Source organism: Pelecanus crispus, chromosome 6 (genome assembly GCF_030463565.1).
Source record: "Pelecanus crispus isolate bPelCri1 chromosome 6, bPelCri1.pri, whole genome shotgun sequence".
Classification (NCBI taxonomy): domain Eukaryota; kingdom Metazoa; phylum Chordata; class Aves; order Pelecaniformes; family Pelecanidae; genus Pelecanus; species Pelecanus crispus.
In genome coordinates, this window is record NC_134648.1 from 3,381,608 (window position 1) to 3,404,452 (window position 22,845).

Below are 22,845 nucleotides of genomic sequence, written 5' to 3' on the forward strand. Positions count from 1 at the left end.
AAAGTTGGAAAGGACTTCTAAGATCCGCCTCGAAGGTGTCAAAAGAAATCAGTTCTAGAGACAGCATTCTGGAAAAGATGTTCTTCTGAAATGACTTAAAACAAAATGAAAATACGCTTTCTCTGAAAACATATTTCTTTCCAGCAAAATGTGGAAGAAACTTTAAAAAAAATCTGGTATTTGCATATACCTTCAAGATGCAACACGTCTTTTTGTTTTAATGATATTCATCTCAGTAAGTGCACCATTACCTTTTTAATTTCAGTCCTGGTGGATTCTAATCATCCATTAGAATCAGCCTATAGAGGCTGATTATGGAAGCAGGTTTGTATTTGTCTCGTCAGTGCTATTCTAACATTAAATCTTAGAATCATAGAATCGTTTAGGTTGGAAAAGCCCTTTAAGATCATCCGGTCCAACCATTGACCTACGCTACCAAATCCAATTCTTGTTCCTTTGGTAAACAGAAAACTACAAAGCAATTGCGAGCAATGTGACATTGGAAGCAGTCGGTGCCCGCATCTTCCACGATGTCCATGGTCTGACCCTGCCAGCACGTATCCACGCGAAGGTTCAGCGGTCCACGGACTCCTGCTGAACACTTTTCCGTTTCAGGAAAGCAAATGAAGCAGCTTGATCTCTTAGCGCTCTCCGAAAGCCAAGCACGGCTTTGCGTGCAGGCGTAAGGCCCGGACTGCCTGAAACGTTGGCAAGATGGGCTCCAGCCGCTCGCCCAGCCACAGGAGCCCGACGCCGGCGGCGATGCCTCAGGGGAGCGGGGACACCGGCGGCGGGCGCAGGGCGAGGCCTCTGCCGTCCCGCAGCGCAGGCCCAAGGCCCGTCAGCGTCGGAGGCCGCGCTCCCCAGGCCCGGGCCACCTCTCCCGGTGCGCGGCCTCCACCTCACGGCCTCCGCCTCAGACAAGCGTGCCTACGGGCCACGTTTAGCCGCCGAGATGGCACCGGGGGCGGCAGCTGGCCGTCTGCCCCGGCCCCCCCGGGGGGGGGGGGGGCTTCCTTCCGCGGGGGCGGCGTGCGGGACGCGGCCACCCCCGGGGCCCGGCGCGGGGCCGAGGCGGGGCGCGGCCGGGGGCTGAGGGGTCGCCGCCCTCGGGAGGAGGCGGGCGGGCGGCGGCCGGCAGGGGGCGCTGCGCCCCCCACCCCCGCCCCGGCGGCTGACAACGGAGCGGCGCGAGGGGCGGGCGCGTCGCCGGCAGCGGGCGGCGGAGCCGCGGGACGTCTCGCAAGATGGCGGCGCCCCTGGACATGGAGCCGCCAGCCCTCAGCCTGGAGCTGCTGCCGACCGACCCGCTGCTGCTCATCCTCAGCTTCCTCGACTACCGGGATCTGATGAGGTACGGGCCGGGTCCGCGGCTCCGCCTGAGCCGCGCCGCCGGCGGGGGAGGGCCGAGCCCAGGCTCGGGGGGCGGCAGCGCCGGGCCGCGGGCGGAGGGGCGGGGCGGGGGAGCGGGCCCCCTCCCGCGGCGGGGCCGAGGGGGCAGGCGGGAGGCCCGGCGTGGGCTCGCCGGGTGAGCGGGGCCGGCTGCGGGGCTCAGCGGGGCGGCGCGGGGGGGAGCAGGCGGCCGAAGCCGGCGGGAGGCGGGGTGAGGGGCGGCGGGGGAGGCAGCCGGCAGCGCCGGGACCTGCCGGCAGCGCCGCTTCGGCGAGTGCTGGGGGCGCGGGTGGCCGTGGCGGCGGCAGGGCGGGGGGCTGCGGGGGGCTGCGGGGGGCCCGGCGGGCAGGGCGCTCCCCAGCGCTCCCCGCCCGCTGCGGAAAGGCTTGGGCTGTTCTGGAGGAGCTGCTGCCTGGAGGGCGTCTGCTAAAGCACCCCTCCTTCCCAGAACCAGTCGTGTTCTTCGGGATTTGTGGCTGTTTCGGTTTGGTTTTTTTGGGTTGTTTTTTTTTTTTTTTTTTTTAAGCAAAAGGGAATTTTCTCTGTTTTTCCCTCCCCTGTTACATCTCGGTTTTGTTTGTAGCTAAATTGCAATTCGGAGATGAACCAACAACTGTATTTGTGAAATCGGTAATTCTCTGAAACTCCTGCGTACCTATGGGCAAACAAAGGGTGGTCTTGTTGCCAGCGAATATATTCGATTATTTGAACGAGCTGTTGTTCGAGGAAACCCAAATGAAATGAAATAGGACGACTTTTCAGGCAGAAAACCATGCGTGAAAGTTGCAAGCTCCTCTTGGACACTTTACTAGATGGCTGAAGAGTTAGGAGTCATCGCATGAAGATGAGAGTATGTTTTTAGCTAAAACGTTACCAGTAAAGTACAAGCATTGATAGTGATTGAAATCACAGTATTTAATCAAAGAGGGAGGAAAGGTATGAATAAAATAGAATATTATCAAAAAGGTTATTGTTTGGTCTGTGTCCCGTCCCCACCCCACCCCCCCGCCCAAATAAATATTAGGAAAGCTAAAGACATCAAGAAGAATTCTGTTAGGACAACCCCAAAAAAGGGATTAAGCATTAGCAAAAATGATAACACTTGTAACAAGTCCAGTACAGGTGATTTAGTAGTAGTTGCTAATGGCGTTGCAAAGGCACTGCCTGTTTTTGTCATGTATTTGACAAAATGAGATGGGTTTTGCTGTGCAAGGACAATTAAATACTGTGCAGTTTTCTTGTTTATAAGGTCAGTAATGGCAGTTTCACGTAACTGGCTGTTTGTAGTACTCGCAGCAATAATTGAGGAAATCTCTAGCTTGCTTACATTTGCTTTAGTGACATGTATATCCTCTGACTGTTACAAACATGCAGTTTCCCTAGCGTTCCACAGGTTGGTTAGCCTGGTCATGGCCCGTCAATAATGGAAAAGCTGACAGGTGACCAAATACTGATGTAATTCATGAGACTAGTTTTAATTGCATTTTTGATGATGTTGGATGCCACAGTGACGTCTTTCCAACCAGAAATTACAAGCTGCATTGATAAACGCTAATATAATAGATTTCTGCAAGGACTTTGACTTTGGGATATTTCTGTGTGTCATTCCCCCCTGCCCCCCCCCCCCCCCCCCAAAAATCACTATTTCATGAAGTCATGGGTTTGAAGTGAATGCATTTATGTCTTTGTCTCATTATGGGGGAAGGGTAATGACAGGGCATACAGGAGAATCACTCTACTTTGTTGAGGTTGGTTTTGAAATACTAATACAATTCTAGTTTAAAGTGCTTATAATGGATATTGGGGAGTAAAAAAAAAAAAGATTGAATTGAACAGGTAAATATGAGTAATTCTGTAGTCTCAGTGCAAGATGTTTTCTCCGCCCCTGGACTTTCACTGATTTTACTTGTCAAAGACAAGATTGAGAGGCATCTTTATTTCATATGTAACTATGTCCATTTACACTGTTGGTCTGTCTGTCTTACCAATTTCTGAACGACACTGAAAAAAACCCCAAAAAGCAGTAACTGGAAGCTTAAGTTTGGTAACTTCTTTCGGGATATTTAGATGTTAATCACAGCCATTAAAACACACGTTAACTGTTAGAATATGCTACCAGAGGAATTGATGTTGCCACATCTGAATTGGTGGTATCTTTTGGGGGGGGGGGGGTTCTTCGAAGCCTAACTGATAATTCAGCTCAAACACAGAAAGCAAAAAAGATTTATTGTCTGGTGTTCAGATTAGATTGAATGAGGCAGTAATTTCTTTTAAATTCTGTGAATCTTTGAATAACACAGTCATTCCCCATGTTACTATTGCTCTGCACGTTGCTGATGCTTTGCCACACGTTCTTATTCATATAAATACACTGAAACGTCTTGCTGTCGGTACCAGTTGTACATTCCAGAAAAGCTTTATAACTGTAAAAGTAAATATGGGAACAGACTGTATTTGATGGCACCTCCATCGCTGCTTTTAAAGAGCAAGTTAGCAGGCATCGGGAATATAAGTTAGCTTTTGGTATCTTCTTGCATCAAGCCAGGATCAACTTAAATGATTTCTGAGGACAGTTTTAGACCTATATCCTACATTTTTTTTTAATACTGCATTTGCAATAATGCTGCGTAGTTCAAGACACGATTCTTTTAACTTCCTGAAGCAGCAATGTTACCTGTAGTGCAATGGCAAGCGCTTATATATGGTCTTCATTAGAGTCAGCTTGCAGTATTTATTTCCAGGTCTATCATCCTTTGTATTTTTCCTGTGACCACCTTTGTTTCTGGTCATGAAGTTTGTTATTTAAACAACTTAAAGTGGAAAGTAACTTTGTAATGCTCAAACTGTATAGTTTCCGTAGCTTACTGGGTGAGCTTTCGGTAATATGGCAACAGTGGAAAAGATAAGGTAGAGACTGACAATCCAGATAAGAAAGTGATTAAAATCATAATAACTAGCCTGCGCTACTGGAATGCTTACTGCTGACGGAGAGGAGTCATGCTGGAATCTTTCAGACAATGTTTACCATGGCATAGGTCTACAGGATGACCTGCTTTACAAAATTACTTAATTGCTGACAGTTCTTGAAGCGTGTAGAAAAGTAGTTCATGACTTGCACAGCTGTAATGAAGACTTTTAACCATTGTAAGCACAAGTCTGAAAAGGACAGCTAACTAACTTTCAAACTCTGCATTTATTTCATGAGAATGCAATGTGTAATATACTGATTGGTATTTATCCCTGTTTATTTTACTATTCTTTTGCAATCAAATTTAATGATTTTATATTTACAGTTGCTGCTATTTAAGTCGAAGATTAAATCAGCTATCAAGCCATGATCCGTTGTGGAAAAGACAATGCAAGAAATACTGGCTTATTTCAGAGTAAGTGGTGTTGTTTTAAGCCTTTTTTCTGTGAAAATGAGTCTTATGTTATTGTGCTGTCTGTTTATGTCCACATTACTTCTAGTAACTCTAAGACTGAATTGGTATTTACCAGTTTCAAACTGATGAAAGGTTAGAGGTATCAAAAATGTTAATTTCCTAAAAAAGTTTCATGAATATAGAAGTGTTAAAAAGTTTTATGGATGAGTAGAGAAGAGGTGCCCTGTTAATGCCTGCATGGGTAGAGAAGAGGTGCCCTGTTAATGCCTAGGCTGAAGGAGAAGCTGCAGCTTGGCCTTATCGGACACCAGATATTCTGCGGAGGAAAGTAACATTCTGAGTGCTGTAATTATGAGGGGTACAACTGGATGGTTGTGTCAATGGTAGCCATGATTGGAATCACAGAATAATTGAGGTTGGCAGGGACCTTTTGAGATCCTGTAGTCCAGCTCCCCTCCTCACACAGGGTCACTTAGAGCAGGCTGTCCAGGACCGTGTCCAGTGTCCTGTCAGTGGGCACTGCTGAGAACAGTCTGTCTCCGTCTTTAGTCCTTCCCATCAGGTAGTTGTAGGCATTGATAAGATCCCCCTGAGCCTTCTCCAGGCAGAAGAGTTCCAGTTCTCTCAGCCCCTCCTCATGTGGAAGATGCTCCAGTCCCATAATAATCTTTGAGGCCCTGCACTGGATTTGTTCCAGTACGCCCGTATCCTTCTTGTAATGGGAAGCCTAGGACTGGACACAGTACTCAGATGTGGCCTCACCGGTGCTGACTAGAGAGGAGGGATCACCTCCCTTGACCTGCTGGCAACACTCTTCCTGTTGGGGCTTAGGATACTGTTGGTCTCTTTTGCTGCGAGGGTGCGTTGCTGGCTCATCATCAGCGTGGTGTCTACCGAGACCCCCAGGTTCTTCTCGGCAGAGCTGCTTTCCAGCTGGGTGGCCCCCAGTGTGTACTGGTGTCTGAGGTTATTCCTCCCCAGGTGCAGGATTTTGCATTTCCTCTTGCTGAATATGAGATTCTTCTCTGCCTGTTGAGGTCTCTTTGAATGGCTACAAAACCATCTGCCATATAAACTACTCCTCACAGTTCTGTAGCATCTGCAAACTTGCAGAGCGTGTACTCTGTCCCATCATCTGTGTCATTAATGAAGATATTAAATAGTATTGGCCCCAGTAAGCCACCACAAGTGACTTTCCTCCAACTGATCATCCTTTGGATCCTGAACATCCTCAGCCTGGTTGTTCAGCCAATTTTCAGTCCACCTCACTATCTACTTATGAAACACATACTTTGTCAGCTTACTATGATGATATTAACAGAGACAGTGTTGAAGGCTTCACTAAATTAAAGATGAACAACATCTGCTGCTCTCCCCTTGTCCATCAAGCGAGTCACCTCATTGTAGAAGGCTATCAGGTTGGTCAAGCATTGTTTCATAAATCTGTGCTGACTGCTCCTGATCACCTTCTTGTTTTTCATGTGTTTGGAAATGCTTCCCAGGAGGATTTTCTCCATCATTTTCCCAGGGAAGTCACCTTGGGCTGTGTAAAAAGTTTTACACATGTGGTTCTTGAGGTGGTGGTGTGTGTGGTTTTTGTTTTTGGTTTTTTTTTTTTTAAAGTTCACTTTCTATTCTTGCTTGTATTGAACTCAGGATGCCTGTTAAGTGGAAGCTAGCTTCCACTTAATATAAAGGTATCAATCCACATCTTTGCTAAAAAAGCATGTTTTTCTCAAGAGCTGAGAAAGCTAGTGGAGTTGACTGAAGTGAATTAGCAACCTGTTTTGTTACTACTTATCCCCTCTTTGTGTCCTGTTTACCGGACAGTATCTTTTTTTTAGATTGTAAATTGTGAGACTTAGTAACTACTTATGACTTCAGTGATCAGTTCCATATGTTTTTTTCTGTTATTCAGGTGGTCCTTGTATTACACCAATAGCCTAAGATGGGGGAGCAGCTAATGATAAGGAGTTAATACATTATGCATAAGTGGGTGGAGGGGCTAATTTAGGAAAACATTTCCAAACTTATAGTTTGTAATCTGTATTATATCATATGGACTGTGTTAAAAATTAACAGCAAGTAAAGTTGAATCCACAAAGATAAATATACCATGCATATTCTAATTATATGCAGCTTATGAAGATGCAACACAACTTGTAAAATTTTGCCTTGAGATTCTCTGCATAAAAATCCTAAGCGATATTCTTACTAGAATCCAGGCTAGGAAGGAAAATCTGGTTGGGGGCAGGGAAGGAAGGTAAGGAAATGGGAAGTGCAAACTGAGTACCTCATGCTTTAGAAGAGGAACTTGGTGTGTGTATGGGGGAAGTTGAGGGCATTATGGGGCTTTACTAAGGAGAATTGGCTCTGGGGTTGGTTTCTGAGATGCTGGCTTCTCCATAGCCAAGAAAAACTGAATAATGAAGGCTGTAGGTAATTTCTACAAATAACATTTGGAGGGTGAAAATGCGCTGAAACCTCTCTCGCCCGCTGAGACATAATTCACTTCAGGTTTTTTTTCTTTTACCTCCTTGGTTTGACATTAGTTTGTCTAACTTCCCAGAATAAACTTAATCTACTTCCCCCCCGCCCCCAACCCTTCTTCAAGAAGTAAGCTGCTTCTCGCCTTTTTAGAGCTGAAGAGAACTTAAAGGTGATGTCAAGATTTCTCATTTGTTACATTTTCATTTAGGTGTATGAAGCTGTACTAAGTCTTTTAGATTCAGCATGCTGATTGGAGTTTGAGGAGTTGGAATATATCCTAACACAAAGATGCAAGGGCTGCTACAGTTTGGAGGCAAGCGTCCTTCTTCAGATGTTAGTCAGCACTTTTTGGGCAGCCTGTCTTCCCATAGCCTGCTGTTGTGCCTGTGAGGAGAACTGAATATACAGTAATTCCTTAAGAACCTGACTTCCCACTTAAGAACTTTAAGTGCACAGAGTTCTCATTTAACTCTCTGGTTTACTCCTTAATCCTTCTTATTGGGTAAATAAAGGAGTTTGTGACTAATGCAGTAGATCAAAAAATGTGATTTTTTTTTTTTTTTTTTTGAAGGCCTTCTCTGTATATATGTGAAATGTGATCTCAATTAACTATTCACTGGTTCTAAGATTTAATAATAGACAGCACTCTGTTTAAAGGAACACTGTTTCTAAATTTTCCTCTAACTACCCCAAGTGTTTCCTAATTCTGTTCCAAGTTGCTATTGAATAGATGCTGGAATTAATTGAGTTTGTGTAGCTTCATGTGGCTCAAAGTGTTCCTGGCTTAATATTATGCATAGTGTTTCTGTTAAATAACAAATATTCACTTTGTGGTTTTAGAAGTCAAGCTTTTTAGGCTGGTATTTGAACTTACTTTCTTCATGTCCACTTAGAGAGGAAAAAAGTCAACGAAATCAGAGCTGGAAAGCCATCTTCATCAGTACCTACTCTGACCTAGGAAGATACATCCGGTACTATGCTACATTGAAAAAAGCCTGGGATGACCTAGAGAAATACTTAGGACAGCGGTGTCCTCGGATGATTGGGTCTTTGAAAGGTATGGTGTAATACCTACTTTCTCTAGTAGGTTGGCTGACGTAACGTTGTCTGCTCTTAAGCTTCATACTGCTTTCATCCTAGGTGTGTGCCTCAATTACTGGAGTCCTGAAAGTCAAGTAGATGTGCTTTCCTTTCCCCCTCCAGTAAAAAAGTAAATCGGATCACATGTATAGTCCTTGCCCAGTTATTAGTGATCCATAGATTCTCTGAAGATTTCTTTTCAGAGAAGAAATCAAGGTTTTTTTTTCTAGTGACCAGTCTATCTTCTTTATCTCTGGATAATCAAGAAATGAATGCACTTTCACTGCTTTTGTCTTTGGTTGCTAAGACTGATTTTTTTTTTTTCCTGTTTCTTTATTATTATTTTTTAGTTTAATAATCCTATTACTTCAAGGACCTGGGGCCTGTTGGTGTAATTTTATGTGTGAGATTTTCTTAAGACCTAATTAAAACACTTTCACATGAAAACAGGAATTTTAAACTAAAGCCAAACAAAAAGGAAGTATTTCTTCTCTTTTCTGTAGGTCTTACTGTGTTCCTCTAATGAAGGTAAATTAGTGGCTGAACAAGAATTTTTACTTCTCTTTTTTTTTTTTTTTGTCCTTTTCCTCAAGATTCTGTTTTCAAATTAATTTTGTGTTTTAATACTTGAAGTACTTCCAGTCTTCTGGTTCATAAATCTTACATAGCAAGACATACAGCAAGTTTGGGCTTTTCTGAGACAGGGACAAAATAGCTCTTACATTTTCAACTGTACTTCAGTCTTCTGTATGAAATTGACTGTTTGACCAAGATGTTTGGTTTAATATGATCTGTGAAATTTAGAGAAATCTATAGACAATAATCTCTTTTCTGTGTAAATCTTGCATGTTTCTTGGCTTGCTGGATAGTGCTGGATTCTTAAGTTTTGCTAAGTATTTGTGAATAACAGAACATGGTTAGAACTCAATACTTACTGTTTTCTTTAAAAATTTTTTGGTTTGTTACTTCTGAGTGTTAGTGAATGAATGCCTTTCTAGCAAAAGGCCAAAAGGGTTATATGTAGCCTAAACTCTTGTGTAACACAGGCCATAGTACTTGATGGAGATATCTGTGCCTTGATTTCTGTAACTTTCGTGCTGCTCTATCAAAAACACAGACTTCACTCAGGTATACAGAACCACTGAACTGTCAGTCAAATACTTTGTTAATCAAATGGAAAGTATCTGTGTTGAAAGTATTGAAATGAACAGATTTTACCAGAGTTCTACTTTCAAAATCCTCCCAAGAAATTTGGTGCAATGAAGCTTCTCTTTGTCTGCAGAAAGACAAAAAAAAAATTAAAATTATCAATTTCCACACTTGTATAGTGATGGCAGGTTTTAACAGGAGCTCTTCCATAACTTAGACCTTTTTAATACCATTTCTACAAGATCTAGTTTCAATGAATTGTCAAATTATGCCCTATAAATGAAACTGATAATGAATATTAAAAGAGTTTAAAAAAAAAAATCACCCAAAAAACCTTGATTGGAATAGATACATAGGCCACCCAGTTGATCTTTGGTAGAAGTGAGGGTGTGGAAACCCCCTGAAGTGCGTGTGGAGGTATACGAAAATCACCTTATTACAACTTATTTATTGCTTCAAATTCCAGGTGAGTGGTAGCTGCAGCCAACATTTCTTTGTTACTGATTGGACTGGAAACTGAAAGAAGCAACCTTTAGAATGGTGAAAGAGTAAAATCAATATTGCCCAAAAGTTTTAACTGGGACTCAGTCAGCTAATGACAACATTGGGGGAAAAAGGTTCATTTCACTTTATGAATACTTTCTGTTTAAGTCAGGCCTGTTGAGATTTCGCTGGGTGGAGATTGGTGCTGTATTAAGTAATCAGTTAATGTAGTCGGCTTCCTTTCAAATTTATGTAGCGTTCGTTCTGTGCCACCTAGCATACAAATAGGTCACCAGATACTGGCTTGAGTCCGTGTTCATTTGATCAAGGCACTTACAAATTCCACACTTTGTATTTGAAATACTTGATTTTTAGTGATTCTGGCTACTAGCACGAATTTAGTCAGTGGAAGATTTTTGAGACCATGCTAGTAGACAGCTGTGTCCCAAAGTTGGACTGAATTTATCTTGGTTTTGTATTTCTGTTAGTTCACTTTCTCTGAATTATAAGTGGCAAAATACTTTGAAATGTATATTCCTTTTGTGATAACATAAAAAAAAAAAATCCATAATGCTAAGGTTGCTGGAGCTACTTAAACCCTTGGGCCATTGAAAACATGCTGTTATGTCTAGAATGTAGCTAGTTTTTGCCTTATTTCTAGCCACGCAGCTCTGATGAAATGATGTGAAATAAGATTTTAAAGAAAAGGTCTTAACACAAATTCTAATACTCACCTTTGTCAGGAACAGCATACTGGGCACTTGGGGACAGAATAGTGAAGCAGCATTAAATTTGAGAGTTTCCTACGAGCAGCAGTTCTTGATTTCCCCCTCCAAAACTGCCACTTAATACTGTTTCTTTTTGTACACAGAGAGTGTGCGGGAGGAAGATCTAGATGCTGTGGAAGCACAAATAGGTTGCAAACTCCCTGATGACTATCGATGTTCATTTCGTATTCATAACGGACAGAAGCTAGTTGTTCCTGGGTAAGGAGCAAAAACTACGTACCAAGTTATTGATTCCTTTTGTATTTCCTGGAGAGTTTATTTATTAAAAAGATAAAATGTCTGCTGAACAGGATAGATGGAGCATTTAAATGTATTGTAACTGAGTGACTGCTTGAATTGACGCTTCTAGAATTGTCTGTCTTCTAGTCTCAGAAGTAACTGAAAACACAGTGTAGGTTTCTGATTGCTCAAATTACTCTTACACTTCAATCCTTTTTCCTAGTGAGAGCTTTTTTCTTTTTTTTTTGTAATAAATAAAACTTCCAATTGGTAGACTTTTAATCACACCACTGCAAGTTGCTCCCCTGAAGTTTTGCTTTCTATTACATAAGTGAATTAGCCTCCTGGACTCTACAGGTTTCATTATTTAATAACTTTTTTCTTTAAAATGGTTGGGGAATAACTTTAAAACCAGGTAGTCCTTTTAAGTAGAATCAAAATGTCAGTTCTGCAAATCAAGTTTTCTTAGTAGAAGATTTTACAATTTTATGCAGTTTCAGCAATTAAAAATCTCCTTTTACGTCAAGGTTAGAAGGCAGATGACTAAACATAGTTTCCTATCTTCCAGCTATAGAAGAAGTTGGCAGGTGAGCGCTTGAAGTGCCGCAAACATTAGCAAAAGATGGAAAACTAGGGCAAATCATTGCAGTGGCTGTAGGGGCAATGCATTCAGCGTTGCTCTACCAAAACCTTCACTAGTAAAGAAGGTGCAGGTTCCTCCAATTCTAGTCTTGTATGTACGGAAAACAGTTTTATGCAACCATAATGATGACTTCTAATTCTGTTTCTTTTCCAGGAGAGACTTTTTTTAGAGAGGAGATAGGTGCTCTAGTTCTGTAGACTTCAAATGGAGCTCTGCAGCTTGTGCGCTTCCTGCTCTTCCCACTACTTTTTCACTCCCACGCAGCCTGTACTGTGATGACGTGCCTGTGGAAGGGCTGTAGGAGCAGACGTGTGCCTTTGGGCATGCCTTTCAGCCCGAGCAACTGCCAGTGGGCTGTGGTCCGATGCTGCGCCCTGAAAGCGAGGGCCTGAGCCTTACGCGCAGGTTGACAAACCTTGTTGGCGGAGCACTGACTGGGGGACTAGTTAGGTCTGACGTGGGACCCCGGAGCAAGAAAGGCTGCCGCACTGCGAGTGGAAGGTGTGGCATTACTGCTGGGGACAGGCTTGCTTTCTCGTGGGAGGTGAATACTGGAAAGATCAGGTGTAGGTCGTGGAAGTCTATGCAGCAAGTTGTTGGCATCTTAGGCCAAAAATGGAGGAGGTTCAGGACTAGTTGCCATTGTTAGATGCTTCAGGTTTCTGTGTTTGGATGTTAGCATCGCTTTTTAAACTGTAGAACGTGCTAATTCCAGGCAAGGCTATGTAAGGAAAAAGAGGAGTGGAACCTGTTGCTTAGCGCGGGAGCAGCTTATATCATGCTGACATGTGGCAGCTTGCGCCTGAGTCACTGCTTTCATAACACCAGTAAAAGCTTAGCAGATGCAAGAGTTTACACCTGAGAACATAAGTGAAAGGCAAATTAGAAGGGAGTATGGGTGGGAAGGCATGCGTTACAGGTTTGTGTGCTCCTATTGCTCAGCGCACTGCTGTAGTGTGTGCCCTTGTAGTTGATTACTTTGATCATGTTATCCCTTTTTATCATTCGTCCATTGTCTGCCCCTTTATTACACTGAGTGTAGGTTGCTTGTTTGTTTTTATTTTCACCCTAGTTCTCATCTAGCCCAACGTTCATATCAAGTTAACTTTAGCTTCCAATGCTCACCTCCATTCCTAATCTGTTGCATATTTCAGATTAGCACAACTTTTTTCCAAATGTGTATATTCTTTTCTTATGTATAGAGAGGCTCCTTTTACTGTCTCCAACGTCACTTCCTTATTGTCAAAAACAAAGAAATAAAAAATCCCATCCTTTGCTGTGATGCTTACAAAAAGCTAAAGGAAAAAATTTAGAAGACATTTGATGGTCTTGCTGTGTCATGCTGATGAATATTGCCTCATTCTTTCCTTGGATGTCTGTCTGCTTGTGTCTGTCTGCCTTAGTTTTTATACTGAGATTATAATCTCTCTGACTGAATCATTATTTTCCTTGTTTACTTCTCAACCTTTTCTCCAAAGCATAGAGCACCTTGCTCACTGTAGTTTTGATCAATGACTGTTACTATAGCAGCTTGGTATTCCAATTGAAAAGTCCTGGATGCTTCGGTAATATTGAAATGAACTTGCAAAAAACTTGAGATGCGGAGCACTGGTTATTATTATATTATGTTACTATAGGAAGTTGCATCACTTGTGAATGGCTTCTTTGAAGTAGTTGCAGACACGATGGGAATTGCCAACACAGTTTAAAACGGTGCTTTGGGATGCAGAGGACATACAAAGAAGTGTTTACCTTAGAGCCATCAAGCTTCCCTTTGTGAAGGTTGATGCTGTGAGTTAATAACCTAGTTCAGTACCTGGGTATTAGAGTTGGACTTCATCTAGGTCTAACAGGCATCTAGAGCACTGATGGAGTCAATGCTTAGAAAAGATTGAAAATTGTCTTTGCCTTGTGAGTGGTATCTTCTGTTTATCTTTCCTTTTTTTGTTGTCTGTTAAGTTTGATGGGAAGCATGGCACTGTCGAACCACTACCGCTCTGAAGACTTGTTGGATATCGACACAGCGGCTGGAGGTTTTCAGCAGAGGCTAGGTCTGAAACAATGCCTTCCTCTTACTTTTTGCATTCATACTGGCCTGAGTCAATACATGGCCCTGGAGAGCGTGGAGGGACGAAATAAATACGAGATCTTCTATCAATGTCCAGTAAGGAAGATATGTTTATACTTGTGAATGTACTTTTCTAATGATTGCTGGTGTCCCTTTGCATGTTATCAGATACCTGAAATATTTTACATAGCATAAAGTAAATACTAAGAGATCATATTAGTTTATTACTTGCCCCGAGTTGCCATCTGGTTTTCATCAAAGCCCAGAAGTGGAATGGTTAGAAAGTGAAAGCAATTTACATGAAGTTGTTAATGGCTGTAGCAATTTCTGTAGGTTCATGAGAGTGGACAACATTCATCCTTATTGGAAGGTATTCGTTTAATCTGTTCAAACTATGGCAGGTATATATTCTTGTCCCTGTTTCTGTAAGAAGGAAAAGCTTCTCCATTGTGGAAGAGCAGCACCTGTATATGTCTCCTCCCCCAGTATGTTAAATGTAACCTTACTACAGTAAATGGTACCCTCTGGTTTGTAAGCAAAACTTACTCTGCAGTGAAAGAACAAATTGCTCTCAAACAGCTCCTTTGTAGAACATTATTAAGTATTTTCCACAATTCTTACAGCTGTAGTATTTTAAGATAGGCATATTGTTGCTAGTGAAGCTTATGGGTGTTATACCTAATAAGATTTTAGTCCTCTCCTTACCCATGCCCTGACAACCTCCCCACTCCAAAAAGAAAGCAGGGCGAGTAGAGGGTGTTTCCTGTAAAAAAGATGGGGCTCTTCATCTTGCTGTGGAGTTCCTGGATGTTTGTTTTCAAAGCACGTAGCAATGAGATATCTAGGGAATGCCTTGATAATGGATCACTTGAAGGATGTTAAGATCCCCCTTTGTATTATGCCGAGTATTTAAACCTTCTGGATAATGCTTGGGAACTTGGAAGGTTACTTACACACTTATATTTTGCTGCTTGTTTCAGGGGAGAATATGGTAGTGCAGGAGCTGGGATTGTTTAGCCTGGAGAAAAGAAGGCTCAGGGGAATCTTATCAATGTTTATAAATACCTGGTAGCAGGGCAAAAAGAAGTCAGAGCTAGACTCTTCTCAGTGATGCCTGCCCAGTGACAGAAGAAGAGGCAGCGAGCACAAGTCGAAACACGGGAAACTTCATCTGAACGTACACAAAAATGTTTTTACTGTGGGTGTGGTTGAACACTGGAACAAGTTATGCAGAGAGGTTGTGTAGTCGCTGTCCTTGGAGAGAGTCAAAACCCAGCTGAACACGATCCTGGGCAACCTGCTGTAGCTGGCCCTGCCTCAGGCTGAGGGATTGGACTGGTGATCTCCAGAGGTCTCTTCCAAGCTCAGCTGTTCTGTGCTTCTGTTCTAAGGCAGTATTTTTGGGGGCCGTGTTCCTTGAATGATGCATTAAATCTGATTTGGTATGCATGAGCCTTAGCTGAATGTTCAAGCTGTATATTCAGTGATCACATGAGCACTCATGGGGACAGGCATGTGTGTTTTATATATTTGAATATCTGACTGGGAGTATAATGATGTATTAAGCAACCAGATTTTAGGTTTAGTGAATATAGGGAAGGTGTTCCCTATGTTATATTTCAGGTGCTGAATTTTAACCTTGGAAGTCTAATGCTCTCCTAATACATCCATAACCTTCTTTCCCTTTTAGGACCAAATGGCTCGCAATCCATCTGCTATTGATATGTTCATTACAGGTAACACTTTAGATAAAATATTCTGCAAAATGTTTTAATTGCACTGTTCAGAAAATGCATGGCAGTATGTCTTGAACAAAGCAAACGTTCCAAATTTTCTGTGCTACTCATAAGACACTAACCTACTTTAAAACATCTGCGGTCACTTGAAAAGAGATGCAAGTTTTCTGTATTAAAGCTTGTCCTTCTGTGTGTCTTGTATACAGATCATTCAGTGTACTAACCTGTCTAACAAGATGAGCAAAACCTTTAAGTTAGCCCTCATGAGCGTGATGTAAGCTGTTACTAAACACAACACCCAAGTGGACAGAAAGATTTTTTTTTTTAACCCCCAGTAGTTTTTGCAGCCACGTTAGAAGTTGAAAATATTTTGCATCCCTTTATGAAATCTAATTGACTATAAACATAGCTGCAGAAGAAAACCTTTCTGGCTTTTTTATTTGCCTGATTGCTTCGTTCAAAGAATAAAGGAGGGAAGGGGGAAACTGCGTAACTGTTGTTTGGTTATGTAGTAATCTGTCGTGATCATCTGTCTGACACGTACATTCACTGGAATAGTCTTTTGATTATTTCTTTTTGTTAATCCACTGGAATCTGGTAATTGTGGCTATGTCTAAATTAATTCCTTTCACTCAATGGGAAAGCGGATGTGTAATAAATAGCACCAAAATTAATATTAAAATTCAGCCTTGCATATTTCTTAGGGAATATGTATTAAGATTACAGTGAGAAACCATGTTAGGCAATGCTATGCCATTAGTGGTTTGGATTGAAGGTAGTCAAACTCTTAGCCATGGTAATTTTAGGAAATCTTTCTATGTACTGATTGACTGTATGAACTGATTTCAGTGTGAAGTAGTCAGCCTGATATCTGTTTTACAAAGGTCATTGCGAATGCACTGTGTGCTTTAGAAACATCATAGGAAAGATACAGCAAAAGCTCAAGAGTTTGGTTACTTGTCTCCACCTGAGGATGATGGAATGCTTTAAAGCTACTCTATGGTGCATTGGTATTGCTGCTCAAGGTTGCCGCTTTTATGGAATTGAGCCAATGGTGAGGTGGTCTGACATCATATTTAAATGTATTCCACTTGGCTGAAAGGGTTAATCTTGGCTTATTGTAGAGTGGAGGGGAAGTTTCATAGTCAGCATTTATCTTGTCATTTTCAAAGTGCAGGGTAAATTGGTCCACTTGCTCCATTCGGAGTTACTTTATACAAGGTTTGCATTTTGTGGATTAGTGGTAGAAAGGAGAATAATAAACTTGGGGTTCCTCAGACTTCCAAAAGATCAAAGGACAGTACACATAGCTCTTGCTCAAAGGAAGAAGCGGTAAGTACACTTAATCTAACAGGAGTGGTAGTACTTGATAACACGTCAGTGAAGACGAGGATAATGCTTTCTTAGTATTTCAGCTTAAATCCAGTTTTGTATCGGTAATATTGACAAATAGCTGAAGTACTCTGTACTTTTCTATTGAACTCCATATTGCAATGCCTGGAAAATTTATGGCTGAGAAATTCTTGTATAGAGAGCCGGTATCTCTTGTATGAAAGTCTCTTCTTCGAGAGTTAAATGTGACAGCTTGACTGCCTACTTAGCAATCAAGCTGTTCCTAAATAATAGCTGTAGGTGTATGAAAAGCTGTTCTCAGACAATGGCTGTAGGTGTATGAAAAAACCAAGTTCTTTGGAATGACATACAGCTTTAGTCTTCGGGGGTTTTTAGCAGGAGTGTGGAGTATGTCTGTGACTGATCCCTGTTTTAAAGGAGAGGGAAATTCTGCAACTTGCTAGCATGTTTCTTAGAAACTCAGTTATATGGAAACCTGCATATCAAAACAAAGTCCATAAATCCACCAGTGGGCTTGCATGGCTCTTGTAGACTAGTTGGAAATAGCTGTATAAGTAGTATAGGCAACTGTACTTGTCGTCTTTCCCAGTCATAGCAGAAGTCATGAGTAGGAAACGAGATGGTGAGAGACACCAGCATTTGAAGACCATGATTATAAAGTAAAATACTTAACTAAGAGTTTCTTTGTTTGCTGTGTCATTTCTGGAGTATGCATCCTTAACTCTCAGTTCTTGTTTGGTTTCTCAAAATGATCTTTGTTGGTAGAATGGACTGGAATATTGACTGACTCATCTAAGTAAGTCTGAGAGTTTATTATAAAAATATTCAAAGCTTTAAACTGTTTCCTTGAAGTGTTTATTGTAATGTGCTTAGTGGTAAATTTGCCTGCCCTTTTGAATACTTTTCTTCTTTGGCATCTAGGTACATCTTACTTGGAATGGTTTACATCCTATGTAAACAAAGTTGTAACTGGTGGTTATCCTATCATCAGAGACCAGATTTTCAGGTATTGTGACTGGAATTTATAACCTCACTGCAAGGTTGTGATGCTTCTTTTACAATGCTGACCTCTTTTCAAGTAGTTATGGGTATCTGATAAAAAAGCTGATGGCAGAAAGAGGAGAAAGGATGTGAAACTTATTGCAGATAAAGCTGTAAAACAGAATGCTTAAAGAAACTTTTTTTTTTTTTTTACCAGAAGCTTTGGAGTTTGTAACTTTGCATTAACGGGGCTGGAATTTTGCACTATATATGTAACTGATCTGAAGCATAGCTAACAGCATAATATTTATTCTGCTTGCCATTGCTGTGCTGCTGCTGCAGGACTGTGCTGAGTTATTAAAAAAGCAATTGTTTCAGTGAACTGGTCTCTACAATAACACTGTTGAATATGTAAATAAACAGGACTTTTCTGTGCTTGAATCTTCATGCACTTTTCTTCTAAATCATAGAATCATAGAATAGAATTGTTTAGGTTGGAAAAGACCTTTAGGATCATCAAGTCCAACCACTGACCTAACACTACCAAGTCCACCACTAAACCAGTTAAGGGGAGAGTAATAATTAATTTCATGTTTCCTGGCTTGGTGGCTGGATTACTTTTTAATGAAAGTAAAACTAGGAATCATTAATGTTGGAAAGGACCTCTAAGATCATCAGTCCAACCATCAACCCAACACCACCATGTCTACTAAACCATGGCCCAAAGTGCCACATCTACCCTTTTTTTGAACACCTCCAGGGATGGGGACCACCAGCTCTCTGTGCAGCCTGTTCCAGTGCTTGACCACTCTTTCAGTAAAGAAATTTTTCCTAATATCCAATCTAAACCTCCCCTAACGCAACTTGAGTCCATTTCCTCTTGTCCTATCCTAAATATAAGCCTTAATTCTGTCAAACTGAGATGTTATAGGACCAAGTTCCTGATCTGTAAATTAATTTGCTGTAGGAGTTGCTAGTTTTTGTTTTTTAAATAGCATAATGACACATCCTTATTAAACAAGTGTGCCTTCATTGACTTCAGATCAAATTATACACCCAGCTTAATACAAGCATTAATGGAGGTACAGAGAGATCTGTAGATGTATGAGTTTGGGTGATGGGGAAGTATACATTGTGAAGGCACTGCACACATCCTTTATTTAAATGCCAAATGGCACGTTAAAAATTACTTTTAACCTAGCACCACGGTGCTCTTGTAACATGATTACTTAATTACTACTGTGTTTAGCTTTCTGTATTGACTGTACAGAGCTATTTGCAGAGTAAATGTTTTCCTTTCTGTAGGTATGTGCATGATAAAGAATGTGTTGCTACCACAGGAGATATTACTGTTTCTGTGTCCACGTCTTTTCTACCTGAACTCAGTTCTGTGCATCCGCCACATTATTTCTTCACTTACAGAATCAGGTAAAAATGACAGCTGAATTAACTCTTACAACACAGGAAAGACCTATGTAATATTCAAAGGATCAATTGTTGCAAACTTATGCACAGCATTTGTAAACATACTAAAATGAATAGGATGTGCTCAACATGCTGTTCTTTTTAATAAAAAAATACTGAATCATTACCTGGTCAGGTACACAGAGTACCAGTCAAGTTGATAATTGGTAAAGTACAGCGATGGGTGGGGGAAGGAAGTTACGAGTAACTCTTGTGATTTAGAAAGGGGTAAATAACAATAGGTAGTGAAGCAGATGCATGGAGATGGATCCCAACAACTGATTTGGTATACTTTACCTTAGGGGTTTTTTTTTTTTGCCCAGTCTACCTGGAGAGAGATCCCAAGGATACTAAAGCATTTCTTAAAATGTATGAAAGTAGTTTACATAACCATTAAGTCTGCTGTTTGGCTTCTAGAATTGAAATGTCCAAAGATGCTCTTCCTGAGAAGGCCTGTCAGCTGGACAGTCGATACTGGAAAATAACAAATGCCAAAGGTGATGTAGAAGAAGTTCAGGGTCCTGGAGTAGTTGGTAAGTAAAAGATTGCTTTTACAAACCCAACAGAGAGAGTCTTTTTGTATCTCATGTACCTGTTACGAAAGTTACGTTATTAGCCATTCATCGTGGTGACAGAGGGTAGCAGTTGTATGGGTTGTAGCGAAATCATTTTGTCGCTTGAATGAAAGAGATGTGTATCCATCTGCTTTGTCTCTAAAATTGTTTTGCAAGGGATGGCTGAACATCTTGATAGTTAAATGCTCTTCAGACAGTTGTTTTTTTTTTAACATTGATAGTTGCTGAGAATCATTTATGCATCCACTGGAATAGAAAATTACCTGCCTGAATATGTTCTGGAGTACAAGTGCTTTAGCAAATTGCTACACTGTAGTTCTACTTCAGTCCTTACTATTGTGATCTAATATTTTACCAACAGGGGAGTTTCCAATTATCAGTCCGGGGAGAGTCTATGAATATACCAGCTGTACTACATTTTCCACAACATCTGGATATATGGAGGGGCATTACACCTTCCATTGCCTCTACTACAAGGAAAAATTCTTTAATGTCACAATTCCCAGATTTCATATGGTGTGTCCAACATTCAAGGTGTCTACGGCGCGAATGGTAAGCAGAGATGCAGTCGTGCTTGTGCTAGTTTTTTTTCCTCTGACCTCCTGTTTTCAGAGAACACTTGGATTAATTTTAATAGGACAGTGTAACTGTGTGTTTAAGCTCCAGTGTCATGTCATATGGTTGGACTGGGTGATCTTTTCCAACCTAAACGATTCTATGATTCTATATCACTTTTCAGTTTTGATTCTTTTCTTGAAAATTGCTCTCTTTTTCAGAACTTTCTCAAAAAAAAAAAAAAAAAGAAAAAAGAAGTCTAAAAGTATCAGTCTGTCTGAGACTTTGGCAGTTTCCCATTATATGAATTGTTTTCAGCTTCTGGAATGTTTATCGATAAGAAAACACTTCTGAAATGTTTGTTGATAAGAAAACACTTCTGGTGCAAAAATTACAGTACTGAATAGTATTCAGATTGGTAACTCCATACAAAACATGGTCCAATTAAGACTACGTCTAGCAACTGTAGTAACCTTTGTAGGCAGTTTGTGCATTGGTAAAGCCATGTGTCCTTATTGCTTTGGCATGTAACGCAGCCGTTTCATTCGAGACCCTCAGCCCTAGCTTTCATAGGATGCCATAGTACATGGCTATGGGTCTTCCTCCTCAAGTCCTCACCTCTGTCTGGTATCAAGGTCAAACCTGGTTGCACTGGTGAGATCAGGGGCCCTGTGGGTTCTTGACAAAGGTAGAATGTGACCATTCTGTTGTCCTGTGTCTGACCACAAATGCCCCTTGGGATGCACAGACATACATGTGTGTACGTATGTCTATTCAGGGCATATTTCAGAGGTATATCTGATTATGCAGACTACAGCAGTGCTGAGTTTTGCTTGTTTTGTTCTAAGGAGCCATCTTATTTCTGAATTTGTACCTAGAAGCATGGCATGGCATTGCATTAGCTGTTTGGATTTCAAAGGTCTTTTAAATATTCCATCTTGGTATGACCACACTGTTGTCTGTTTTAGCCATAATAGCATATCTACTTTCTTCAACAAGAAAAGTTTCAGTTAATGACACTTTAAAAATGATAGCGGTCCATCTGATGTTCATTAGTCCTCACTGAACGTGCATTCCATAAAGTTACTTAATGACTTCAGAAATCAGTACGATATTTAGCTTACTATTAATTAGAATGTAGTTTTAGTTTGGAGGCTGCAGGTGAGTTGTATTATTTCTCCTTTTGCTTTGGCATATTTCAAGAAGAATGCTTTATTTATTTTATTGCTGGCATAGCCCTTATTTAGTGACTAATTCGGATAGAACTTGAAAATTTTTGTGCGAGCATCGAGTCTTTCCTCTGGAGCAGACATCTACTTGGACACTTTCTCACGTTTTTCAAGGGATTTGAGTCACTCTCGTTGGCAGTAGCTCTAACAGTAAGTGCCAGCAGATGTCGTGCTTCTAACAGAAAATGGCATCTCTTAACTCTTGCTCACGTTTATGGGAGTTGTCACCTTCTTCTGTTCAGTTGACTGTAAAAATAATTGCTTTCTCTTTTGCTCTACCTGTGTTTTAGAGGTAGTAATGACCCTTTGGTTTTAAACTACTTTTGTTAAAAGACAACATAAGCCACCAAGAAAATGGGTACAGCGAAGATACTGAATTGTGGCTTTACATACGTATGAAATAATGAAGGCTAATGGATATTTACTGAGTTAAAGGTTAAGTAGTTTGGCAAAATCATCTCTACTGCAAATTAAACTTTGTAATTGTAAGGAGCTGGTTTTAGGGCGTGGAGCACAATGTCTGGTTCGGCTAATTGATGCAATAATGCAGACTTCAGATTTTTCTAGGCAACTGTTAGTGCTTTCTTGTAACTAGCTGGAATAGAAGTTTTTAATTAAATATGGATGTGTTTTGTATTAGGAAACAAATCATAATGAATATGCAGTGGATGAAGACGAAGATTCCACAGACACTGATGACTATGAAGATCGACGTAGAGTGTTGGACATTTCTGCACCTTCTGGACAGTGCCCACGTCATACCTGATGGGATTTTTTTCCAAACAAAATAAACTGTTTTCAGAAGCTGAACTCTTTGGGGCTAGTGCATAAGAGTATTTCTGACTATTGTAAATGAAATTTTTGTTGCACATCAGGGCAACTAGCATGAACGTTGGTGCCAGTTCTAATATTCATCAGAGTATAACTTTTGTTTTTTCCTGGTTTGGAAGTGGGGAGGGAGCTTTGGGGGGGGGGGGGGGGGCAGGGGGAGGGACAGAGAGGACAAGAAAGGTGTTGGGGCTTTGTTCGCTTTTTTCCCAAAGTGTGAAACAGCTTGATAGTCGGAGGTAATCATATCTTACATTTTTAAACTATTGCCTATTTATGATCATATTGCAAATATGGTGTGGGGAATTGTTTTTATACAAGCATTTAAAATTAGCAATAGACAAGATGGCAAAAAAAGGTGTATACTATTGTCCTTTCTCATGAGTTTCTACTCTTGATAACTCCAGCTAAGAATGAAACTTGCAGTTT

The 22,845-nt window shown here is 41.1% G+C and overlaps 1 protein-coding gene across 1 annotated transcript; it reads left to right on the forward strand.

Moving 5' to 3' along the window:
* Window positions 1-1,223: 1,223 nt before the first annotated feature.
* Window positions 1,224-22,478, forward strand: FBXO3 (F-box protein 3). The gene is made up of 11 exons (XM_075712601.1): window positions 1,224-1,354; window positions 4,686-4,775; window positions 8,159-8,322; window positions 10,849-10,963; window positions 13,587-13,791; window positions 15,386-15,431; window positions 17,706-17,790; window positions 19,071-19,193; window positions 19,647-19,762; window positions 20,166-20,356; window positions 22,229-22,478. The coding sequence occupies exons 1-11, from the start codon at window positions 1,248-1,250 to the stop codon at window positions 22,352-22,354; spliced, it is 1,368 nt and encodes a 455-aa protein (XP_075568716.1). The 5' UTR covers window positions 1,224-1,247; the 3' UTR covers window positions 22,355-22,478.
* The last annotated feature ends 367 nt before the right edge of the window (window positions 22,479-22,845 follow it).